Source organism: Oncorhynchus mykiss, chromosome 15 (assembly GCF_013265735.2).
Source record: "Oncorhynchus mykiss isolate Arlee chromosome 15, USDA_OmykA_1.1, whole genome shotgun sequence".
Classification (NCBI taxonomy): domain Eukaryota; kingdom Metazoa; phylum Chordata; class Actinopteri; order Salmoniformes; family Salmonidae; genus Oncorhynchus; species Oncorhynchus mykiss.
In genome coordinates, this window is record NC_048579.1 from 78,772,854 (window position 1) to 78,786,261 (window position 13,408).

Genomic DNA, 13,408 nt, shown 5'->3' on the forward strand with positions numbered 1-13,408 from the left:
CATTAATTATCATTAATTATCATTAATTAATTATCATTAATTATCAACAATACTATACCACCACCACCACAACCATCATTAATTATCAACAATACTATACCACCACCACCACAACCATCATTAATTATCAACAATACTATACCACAACTACCACCACAACCATCATTAATTATCAACAATACTATACCACAACTGCCACAACCATCATTAATTATCAACAATACTATACCACCACAACCACAACTATCATTAATTATCAACAATACTATACCACCACTACCACAACCATCATTCATTATCAACAATACTATACCACCACCACCACAACCATCATTAATTATCAACAATACTATACCACCACCACCACAACCATCATTCAATTTCAACAATACTATACCACCACAACTATCATTAATTATCAACAATACTATACCACCACAACCACAACCATCATTAATTATCAACAATACTATACCACCACCACCACAACCATCATTAATTATCAACAATACTATACCACCACTACCACAACCATCATTAATTATCAACAATACTATACCACCACCACCACAACCATCATTAATTATCAACAATACTATACCACCACCACCACAACCATCATTCAATTTCAACAATACTATACCACCACAACTATCATTAATTATCAACAATACTATACCACCACTACCACAACCATCATTAATTATCAACAATACTATACCACCACCACCACCACAACTATCATTAATTATCAACAATACTATACCACCACTACCACAACTATCATTAATTATCAACAATACTATACCACCACCACCACCACCACAACCATCATTAATTATCAACAATACTATACCACCACTACCACAACCATCATTAATTATCAACAATACTATACCACCACCACCACAACTATCATTAATTATCAACAATACTATACCACCACTACCACAACTATCATTAATTATCAACAATACTATACCACCACTACCACAACTATCATTAATTATCAACAATACTATACCACCACTACCACAACCATCATTAATTATCAACAATACTATACCACCACTACCACAACCATCATTAATGATCAACAATACTATACCACCACTACCACAACTATCATTAATTATCAACAATACTATACCACCACTACCACAACTATCATTAATTATCAACAATACTATACCACCACCACCACCACCACAACCATCATTAATTATCAACAATACTATACCACCACTACCACAACCATCATTAATTATCAACAATACTATACCACCACTACCACAACCATCATTAATTATCAACAATACTATACCACCACCACCACCACAACCATCATTAATTATCAACAATACTATACCACCACCACCACCACCACAACCATCATTAATTATCAACAATACTATACCACCACTACCACAACTATCATTAATTATCAACAATACTATACCACCACTACCACAACCATCATTAATTATCAACAATACTATACCACCACCACCACCACTACCACAACTATCATTAATTATCAACAATACTATACCACCACTACCACAACCATCATTAATTATCAACAATACTATACCACCACCACCACAACTATCATTAATTATCAACAATACTATACCACCACTACCACAACCATAATTAATTATCAACAATACTATACCACCACTACCACAACCATCATTAATGATCAACAATACTATACCACCACAACCACAACCATCATTAATTATCAACAATACTATACCACCACCACCACAACCATCATTAATTATCAACAATACTATACCACAACTGCCACAACCATCATTAATTATCAACAATACTATACCACCACAACCACAACTATCATTAATTATCAACAATACTATACCACCACTACCACAACCATCATTCATTATCAACAATACTATACCACCACCACCACAACCATCATTAATTATCAACAATACTATACCACCACCACCACAACCATCATTCAATTTCAACAATACTATACCACCACAACTATCATTAATTATCAACAATACTATACCACCACAACCACAACCATCATTAATTATCAACAATACTATACCACCACCACCACAACCATCATTAATTATCAACAATACTATACCACCACTACCACAACCATCATTAATTATCAACAATACTATACCACCACCACCACAACCATCATTAATTATCAACAATACTATACCACCACCACCACAACCATCATTCAATTTCAACAATACTATACCACCACAACTATCATTAATTATCAACAATACTATACCACCACTACCACAACCATCATTAATTATCAACAATACTATACCACCACCACCACCACAACTATCATTAATTATCAACAATACTATACCACCACTACCACAACTATCATTAATTATCAACAATACTATACCACCACCACCACCACCACAACCATCATTAATTATCAACAATACTATACCACCACTACCACAACCATCATTAATTATCAACAATACTATACCACCACCACCACAACTATCATTAATTATCAACAATACTATACCACCACTACCACAACCATCATTAATTATCAACAATACTATACCACCACTACCACAACCATCATTAATTATCAACAATACTATACCACCACTACCACAACCATCATTAATTATCAACAATACTATACCACCACTACCACAACCATCATTAATGATCAACAATACTATACCACCACTACCACAACTATCATTAATTATCAACAATACTATACCACCACTACCACAACTATCATTAATTATCAACAATACTATACCACCACCACCACCACCACAACCATCATTAATTATCAACAATACTATACCACCACTACCACAACCATCATTAATTATCAACAATACTATACCACCACTACCACAACCATCATTAATTATCAACAATACTATACCACCACCACCACCACAACCATCATTAATTATCAACAATACTATACCACCACCACCACCACCACAACCATCATTAATTATCAACAATACTATACCACCACTACCACAACCATCATTAATTATCAACAATACTATACCACCACCACCACAACCATCATTAATTATCAACAATACTATACCACAACTGCCACAACCATCATTAATTATCAACAATACTATACCACCACCACCACAACCATCATTAATTATCAACAATACTATACCACCACTACCACAACCATCATTAATTATCAACAATACTATACCACCACCACCACCACCACAACCATAATTAATTATCAACAATACTATACCACCACTACCACAACCATCATTAATTATCAACAATACTATACCACCACCACTACCACAACCATCATTAATTATCAACAATACTATACCACCACCACCACCACAACCATCATTAATTATCAACAATACTATACCACCACTACCACAACCATCATTCATTATCAACAATACTATACCACCACTACCACAACCATCATTAATTATCAACAATACTATACCACCACCACTACCACAACCATCATTAATTATCAACAATACTATACCACCACCACTACCACAACCATCATTAATTATCAACAATACTATACCACCACTACCACCACAACCATCATTAATTATCAACAATACTATACCACCACTACCACAACCATCATTAATTATCATTAATTATCATTAATTAATTATCATTAATTATCAACAATACTATACCACCACCACCACAACCATCATTAATTATCAACAATACTATACCACCACTACCACCACAACCATCATTAATTATCAACAATACTATACCACTACCACCACAACCATCATTAATTATCAACAATACTATACCACCACTACCACCACAACCATCATTAATTATCAACAATACTATACCACCACCACCACCACTACCACAACCATCATTAATTATCAACAATACTATACCACCACCACCACAACCATCATTAATTATCAACAATACTATACCACCACTACCACAACCATCATTAATTATCAACAATACTATACCACCACCACCACAACCATCATTAATTATCAACAATACTATACCACCACCACCACAACCATCATTCAATTTCAACAATACTATACCACCACAACTATCATTAATTATCAACAATACTATACCACCACTACCACAACCATCATTAATTATCAACAATACTATACCACCACCACCACCACAACTATCATTAATTATCAACAATACTATACCACCACTACCACAACTATCATTAATTATCAACAATACTATACCACCACCACCACCACCACAACCATCATTAATTATCAACAATACTATACCACCACTACCACAACCATCATTAATTATCAACAATACTATACCACCACCACCACAACTATCATTAATTATCAACAATACTATACCACCACTACCACAACCATCATTAATTATCAACAATACTATACCACCACTACCACAACCATCATTAATTATCAACAATACTATACCACCACTACCACAACCATCATTAATTATCAACAATACTATACCACCACTACCACAACCATCATTAATGATCAACAATACTATACCACCACTACCACAACTATCATTAATTATCAACAATACTATACCACCACTACCACAACTATCATTAATTATCAACAATACTATACCACCACCACCACCACCACAACCATCATTAATTATCAACAATACTATACCACCACTACCACAACCATCATTAATTATCAACAATACTATACCACCACTACCACAACCATCATTAATTATCAACAATACTATACCACCACCACCACCACAACCATCATTAATTATCAACAATACTATACCACCACCACCACCACCACAACCATCATTAATTATCAACAATACTATACCACCACTACCACAACCATCATTAATTATCAACAATACTATACCACCACCACCACAACCATCATTAATTATCAACAATACTATACCACAACTGCCACAACCATCATTAATTATCAACAATACTATACCACCACCACCACAACCATCATTAATTATCAACAATACTATACCACCACTACCACAACCATCATTAATTATCAACAATACTATACCACCACCACCACCACCACAACCATAATTAATTATCAACAATACTATACCACCACTACCACAACCATCATTAATTATCAACAATACTATACCACCACCACTACCACAACCATCATTAATTATCAACAATACTATACCACCACCACCACCACAACCATCATTAATTATCAACAATACTATACCACCACTACCACAACCATCATTCATTATCAACAATACTATACCACCACTACCACAACCATCATTAATTATCAACAATACTATACCACCACCACTACCACAACCATCATTAATTATCAACAATACTATACCACCACCACTACCACAACCATCATTAATTATCAACAATACTATACCACCACTACCACCACAACCATCATTAATTATCAACAATACTATACCACCACTACCACAACCATCATTAATTATCATTAATTATCATTAATTAATTATCATTAATTATCAACAATACTATACCACCACCACCACAACCATCATTAATTATCAACAATACTATACCACCACTACCACCACAACCATCATTAATTATCAACAATACTATACCACTACCACCACAACCATCATTAATTATCAACAATACTATACCACCACTACCACCACAACCATCATTAATTATCAACAATACTATACCACCACCACCACCACAACCATCATTAATTATCAACAATACTATACCACCACTACCACAACCATCATTAATTATCAACAATACTATACCACCACCACCACCACTACCACAACCATCATTAATTATCAACAATACTATACCACCACCACCACCACTACCACAACCATCATTAATTATCAACAATACTATACCACCACTACCACAACCATCATTAATTATCAACAATACTATACCACCACTACCACAACCATCATTAATTATCAACAATACTATACCACCACCACCACCACCATCATTAATTAAACGGATATCATTACCATCACCCCAACTACTCGTACCACTATTAGGCATAATAATCACAACCCTAATAATAATTAAGTTAATTATTCAACGTCTCCCAGGCTTTGGGAGGCAAATACAGTGCCTTGCGAAAGTATTCGGTCCCCTTGAACTTTGCGACCTTTTGCCACATTTCAGGCTTCAAACATAAAGATATAAAACTGTATTTTTTTTTGTGAAGAATCAACAACAAGTGGGACACAATCATGAAGTGGAACGACATTTATTGGATATTTCAAACTTTTTTAACAAATCAAAAACTGAAAAATTGGGCGTGCAAAATTATTATGCAAGAGGAGTCGTTGCTCCTTCATTCACCTATGAGTATTTGTTGTTTTTCCTTTTAATAAGATCAAATGTGGAATAAAGGTAGTAATTTCTACGAATAATGAATCTCTTGGCGAGGATTATATTTCTCACAGTAAAGGAGAAAGTGCATCTCTGTCTCTACCTCCCCTGTCGTGCAGTGACCACATACACGCTCCTCTTTGGGTCGCCATGTCTTTTAATGTCTGCCCAGATTCTATGTCAATCGGAGGTCACTCAGCCTGTACTTGTTAAGGATCTGTCTCTGCTTCGTATCTCTGACAGAGTAGAGAAAATCAATTTCAATTTCAATTTAAGGAGCTTTATTGGCATGGGAAACGTGTGTTTACATTGCCAAAGCAAGTGAAGTAGATAATAAACAAAAGTGAAATAAACAATACAAATGAACAGTAAACATTACAGTCACAGAAGTTCCAAAATAATAAATACATTTCAGATGTCATATTATGTATATATACGGTGTTGTAACGATGTATAAATAGTTAAAGGGACAATAAATATACATAAATATGGGTTGTATTTACAATGGTGTTTGTTCTTCACTGGTTTCCCCTTTTCCTGTGGCTACGTTGGTCTCCATTATAAATACTCGTCGCCTAGCGGACGAAACAATTTTAGCCCTCTCTGTTCGCCTTTTTACCTCTCTGGTCTAGCTGAGATTTTAACTACTGGAGTTAAAATCTCAGCTCGGGTTTGGTTAGCCTGTCTGTGTATGATGGTAGACCTACAAAGGTTGGTGCTATACATTTGTTTTGTGGTTAATGTGTTTTGTATTTGGTTGCGTTTCATTTTGCAGGTGCACTTGATGCAGTTGTAAGCTACTAATCAGTAAACAAAATCAAATGCGGTCACTGAAACAAATTAAATACTCGTTATTGACATGATAAAACAATAGAAATAGTCACTGACACAGAACGGAGGAAAGTGGTACCCTGATTTCCTCGTGTACCCCAAAACCATCACATCCCGGTGCTTTACTAGCCAGCTAGCTACATTTCTTGAATCTGTCTCCCCCTCCTGTCTCCTCTCCTCGATTATTTTCCACTCAGCTGATCGCAGTTTAAAATGGCGGCGTTGAGTAACGCCGAGTCCCCACCGCCCGTCTTCAACGGTGACACGATGGACCGAGACCCGGAGCGGGAGCGGGGACTGGAGGAGCTGGGAGCCTGCCTGGACCCCGCCTGTTCGGTGGGGATCCCGGAATGTCCGCAGGACGAGGAGGTATGGACCGGGGAGACGGGGGTGAAGCTGGGCATGGCGAGACGGGGGTACCGAGTGGAGGTTGCTGGATGGGGATCTTTAGGAAACACCGGCTGTAATATGGATCGTGGGGATGCATTGCAGGGGGCGAGATGATGCACTAAAATGAAAATGATTTCCATCACTAACGTGTCCTTCGTCCTCTTTGTATTTGCCGTTATTCCTTAAGGTACATTTTGCGTTAGACTACATCGATCACGTTAGATTTGTGTAATAGTACGCTGACGGCAGTGTTTATTTCAGGCCTGCCTATATTTCATTTGGTTTTCGAGTTTTTTTTCTCTCTCCAGCAGGTCTCTCTCTCTCTCTCTCTCTCTCTCTCTCTGCGGCGGCTGCATCCCAGCTCTCTGTTCGCTACCTGGCACCGTTTGACTTCAACGATCTACCGCGTACGGCTTGATAATACATCGTTTTATATCGATATAGCTAACGGACAAACTTGTATTGATATTTATGAACAATTCATCAGGGATTTTCGTCAATTCGATGCAGAGAACCCCATCGTGGGCTGTCGACGGGAGCTGATATGTCTGTGCAAAGATCGGCTTTGTTTTGGTTGATAAAATGTACATTATTTTACATTATAGATCCAATGTTATGGAGGTTCATGCAGAATTATTAGCGCACGAATATTAATAGCTATACACTAAGCTAGGCCTCTTCCATCATCATGGCTCAAATGATATGCTCCTAGCTAACGTTACATTTATGTAAAGTTAAAACATTTTTCAACAGCTATTTAAAAACATATTTTTGCTTTCAATGCAAGAAGGCCTGTATCGAAGACGTGCAATTCAAATAAAGAACATGATGCAACAGTCAAAAGGTATTTTGTGAGTGACATATCAAACGTATCCAATTGACCATAATATAAATTAATGCCAAAATCACAATTGCATCATTAGTCAAATAGAAAAAGTTGTAAATTGTGCAACTAGCCAAACCAAAATCCTCAATCAATTCCCTGTCAGCTTAACTTTGGGACCTTGAGTAACCTGCTGTTGATACTAGTGGTTTCTCTGGTTACAGTAGAACTCATAAACCAATTCACCTGGGATCCAGGTAATTACATCAATAAGTAGGCCAAATTAGTCAGATTTTTTTTAAAGGTATACTCAGGTAGCTAAACTTTCTCCTTCCCAAAAGTGCTTGACTGTTATTGTATGCCTTCTCAATAAATACAATATCTTTATTGTCTGTTGAAATTTTGTCCACGCGGGATATCTGCAAATCTTCAGGATATCTTCCAAGCTTAGTGAATAATATTGGCCCCCATTCAGCAGTCAACAGAATCCAAATAGAATCAAACAGAATTCAAATAGAATGCAAATAGAATCAAACAGAATTCAAATAGAATCCAAATAGAATCAAACAGAATTCAAATAGAATGCACATAGAATCAAACAGAATTCAAATAGAACAGTTAGACAGGCTCCAGAACTTTGGCTACTAGTAAGTATTTTTGAAACCTCCAGCTTTGGGCAGGATGTGTCAATGTGTAGATCATACAAGCATAATCTATGCGCAAGAATTAGTCTTACCTCAATTAGCCACGGAATCCCGAGTTTGAAAGCAACAGTATTTCTGGAAGCTGTGCTGCTCCACCCCTCCTCCCACATGGGCTAGCCCCCTAGCAATTTGATTTCTAGCCAATGAGCTTCAGCCCCTCGCCCTTTTGAGTGACAACGAATCAAGATGCAGAGTGGAGAGAGTAATGACATATATCTGTTCCGATGTGACGTAGTCCGCCATTTTATCGAGAACCACTATTGGCTAGTGAGCGTTTACCTTCAGAACTACTGGCTAAAAAGTACAGGAGAATCTCTTTTAATGGTCAGAGAATCAGAGAATGTCATTGAATTTGAATTCTATAATTTTTGATCACAAGTCATATTGCCCCAAAACAGTAAAACATGGTCCAGACTGAGGCCAATTAGAGTCTAGAGGTGTCACAGCCACCTGCCCCAGATATACACATGATGTGCGCATTTGGAGTTATTTTCATGGAACAGTTCTCGCCGGCCTCACGTTTCTATCCACAGTTTTTATGCAAGTAGTCATACCGTATTAAAAGTGGGACTTTCTCCCATTCCTCTCTGCAGATCCTCTCTGTCAGGTTGGATGGGGAGCGTCGCTGCACAGCTGTTTTCAGGTCTCTCCAGAGATGTTTGATCGGGTTCAAGTCTGGGCTCCGGCTGGGCCACTCAAGGACATTCAGAGACTTGTCCCGAAGCCACTCCTGCGTTGTCTTATCTGTGTGCTTAGGGTCGTTGTCCTTTTGGAAGGTGAACCTTCGCCCTAGTCTGAGCGTCCTGAGCACTCTGGAGCAGGTTTTCATCAAGGATCTCTCTGTACTTTGCTCCGTTCATCTTTCCCTCAATCTTGACTAGTCTCCCAGTCCCTGCTGCTGAAAAACATCCCCACAGCATGATGCTGCCACCACCATGCTTCACCGTAGGGATGGTGCCAGGTTTCCTCCAGATGTTACGCTTGGCCTTCAGACCAAACAGTTCAATCTTGCTTTCATCAGACCAGAGAATCTTGTTTCTCATGGTCTGAGAATCTTTAGGTGCCTTTTGGCAAACTCCAAACGGGCTGTCATGTGCCTTTTACTGAGGAGTGGCTTCCGTCTGGCCACTCTACCATAAAGGCCTGATTGGTGGAGTGCGGCAGAGATAGTTGTCCTTCTGAAAGTTTCTCCTATCTCCACAGAGGAACTCTGGAGCGCTGTCAGAGTGACCATCGGGTTCTTGGTCACCTCCCAGACCAAGGCCCTTCTACCCTGATTGCTCAGTTTGGCGGGGTTGCCAGCTCTATGAAGAGTCTTGGTGGTTCCAAACTTCTTCCATTTTAAGAATGATGGGAGGGCACTTGGGGACCTTCTGTGCTGCTGACATTTTTTGCTACCCTTCCCCAGACCTGTGCCTCAACACAATCCTGTCTCGGAGGTTTACGGACAATTCCATCGACCTCATGGCTTGGTTTTTGCTCTGACATGCCCTGGCAACTGTGGGTCCTTTTTTTATAGACAGTTATGTGCCTTTCCACATCATGTCCAATCAATTGAATTTACCACAGCTGGACTCCAAGTTGTAGAAACATCTCAATGATGATCAATGGAAACAGGATGCACCTGAGCTCATTTTCGAGCCTCATAGCAAAATCCCTGAATACTTAAGTTAATAAGCTATTTCTGTTTTTTGTTTTTAATACATTTCTAAAAACTTGTTTTGCCTTTGTCATTATGGGGTATTGTGATGTCATTATGGGGTATTGTGATGTCATTATGGGGTGTTGTGATGTCATTATGGGGCATTGTGATGTCATTATGGGGTATTGTGATGTCATTATGGGGTGTTGTGACGTCATTATGGGGTGTTGTGACGTCATTATGGGGTATTGTGATGTAATTATGGGGTATTGTGATGTCATTATGGGGTATTGTGATGTCATTATGGGGTGTTGTGTGTCGATTGCGGAGTATTTAAAAAAAAAAATTAAATCCATTTTAGAATAAGGCTGTAACGTAACAAAATGTAGAGAAAGTCAAGGGGTCTGAATACTTTCCGAAGTCACTTTACATATATATTTATAAATTAATTTTTGACCATAAAGAATGTGTACGGTACTCAAACCACTCAAGATTGATCAGAGTATCAAACTCTTACGATCATTTCAATGAGACCATTTCAATGAGACCCCTAAAATGCTAGAAACGATTTGGTTGGGCTTTTCAAGACAGCCCTAAGGTTTGTGTGACTGGTTATTTTAGGATCCATGGCCCACGGTAGAGACACTGGTTTATCAAGCATTTTCTCACATAGAACATGTTCTTTCTAACTGAAGCCCCTGAAGAGGAATTGGTTTGTTATGGTGGGATACTGTCTATACATAGACGAGTGATGCATGGTTATGGTGGGATACTGTCTATACATAGACGAGTGATGCAGGGTTATGGTGGGATACTGTCTATACATAGACGAGTGATGCATGGTTATGGTGGGATACTGTCTATACATAGACGAGTGATGCAGGGTTATGGTGGGATACTGTCTATACATAGACGAGTGATGCAGGGTTATGGTGGGATACTGTCTATACATAGACGAGTGATGGTGGTTATGGTGGGATACTGTCTATACATAGACGAGTGATGCAGGGTTATGGTAGGATACTGTCTATACATAGACGAGTGTTGCATGGTTATGGTGGGATACTGTCTATACATAGACGAGTGATGCAGGGTTATGGTGGTATACTGTCTATACATAGACGAGTGATGCAGGGTTATGGTGGGATACTGTCTATACATAGACGAGTGATGCAGGGTTATGGTGGGATACTGTCTATACATAGACGAGTGATGCAGGGTTATGGTGGGATACTGTCTATACATAGACGAGTGATGCGTGGTTATGGTGGGATACTGTCTATACATAGACGAGTGATGCATGGTTATGGTGGGATACTGTCTATACATAGACGAGTGATGCGTGGTTATGGTGGGATACTGTCTATACATAGACGAGTGATGCATGGTTATGGTGGGATACTGTCTATACATAGACGAGTGATGCATGGTTATGGTGGGATACTGTCTATACATAGACGAGTGATGCAGGGTTATGGTGGGATACTGTCTATACATAGACGAGTGTTGCAGGGTTATGGTGGGATACTGTCTATACATAGACGAGTGCATGGTTATGGTGGGATACTGTCTATACATAGACGAGTGATGCATGGTTATGGTGGGATACTGTCTATACATAGACGAGTGATGCAGGGTTATGGTGGGATACTGTCTATACATAGACGAGTGATGCAGGGTTATGGTGGGATACTGTCTATACATAGACGAGTGATGCAGGGTTATGGTGGGATACTGTCTATACATAGACGAGTGATGCAGGGTTATGGTGGGATACTGTCTATACATAGACGAGTGATGCAGGGTTATGGTGGGATACTGTCTTTACATAGACGAGTGATGCAGGGTTATGGTGGGATACTGTCTATACATAGACGAGTGATGCAGGGTTATGGTGGGATACTGTCTATACATAGACGAGTGATGCAGGGTTATGGTGGGATACTGTCTATACATAGACGAGTGATGCAGGGTTATGGTGGGATACTGTCTATACATAGACGAGTGATGCAGGGTTATGGTGGGATACTGTCTATACATAGACGAGTGATGCAGGGTTATGGTGGGATACTGTCTATACATAGACGAGTGATGCAGGGTTATGGTGGGATACTGTCTATACATAGACGAGTGATGCAGGGTTATGGTGGGATACTGTCTATACATAGACGAGCGATGCAGGGTTATGGTGGGATACTGTCTATACATAGACGAGTGATGCAGGGTTATGGTGGGATACTGTCTATACATAGACGAGTGTTGCGTGGTTATGGTGGGATACTGTCTATACATAGACGAGTGATGCATGGTTATGGTGGGATACTGTCTATACATAGACGAGTGATGCATGGTTATGGTGGGATACTGTCTATACATAGACGAGTGATGCAGGGTTATGGTGGGATACTGTCTATACATAGACGAGTGATGCAGGGTTATGGTGGGATACTGTCTATACATAGACGAGTGATGCAGGGTTATGGTGGGATACTGTCTATACATAGACGAGTGATGCATGGTTATGGTGGGATACTGTCTATACATAGACGAGTGTTGCAGGGTTATGGTGGGATACTGTCTATACATAG

At 38.8% G+C, this 13,408-nt stretch overlaps 1 protein-coding gene across 3 annotated transcripts in view; it reads left to right on the forward strand.

Moving 5' to 3' along the window:
* Nucleotides 1–7,347: 7,347 nt before the first annotated feature.
* The window catches only part of LOC118938871 (serine/threonine-protein kinase B-raf-like), a 46,535-nt gene continuing 40,474 nt past the window's right edge, over nucleotides 7,348–13,408 (forward strand). The window contains exon 1 of one of the 3 annotated variants that reach the window (XM_036945468.1): nucleotides 7,348–7,630. In XM_036945468.1, the coding sequence (XP_036801363.1) occupies nucleotides 7,475–7,630 (156 nt within the window). In that variant the 5' untranslated portion in view covers nucleotides 7,348–7,474. The remainder of the gene's footprint in view (nucleotides 7,631–13,408) is intronic. The other 2 variants (XM_036945466.1, XM_036945467.1) reach the window with 2 other exon arrangements.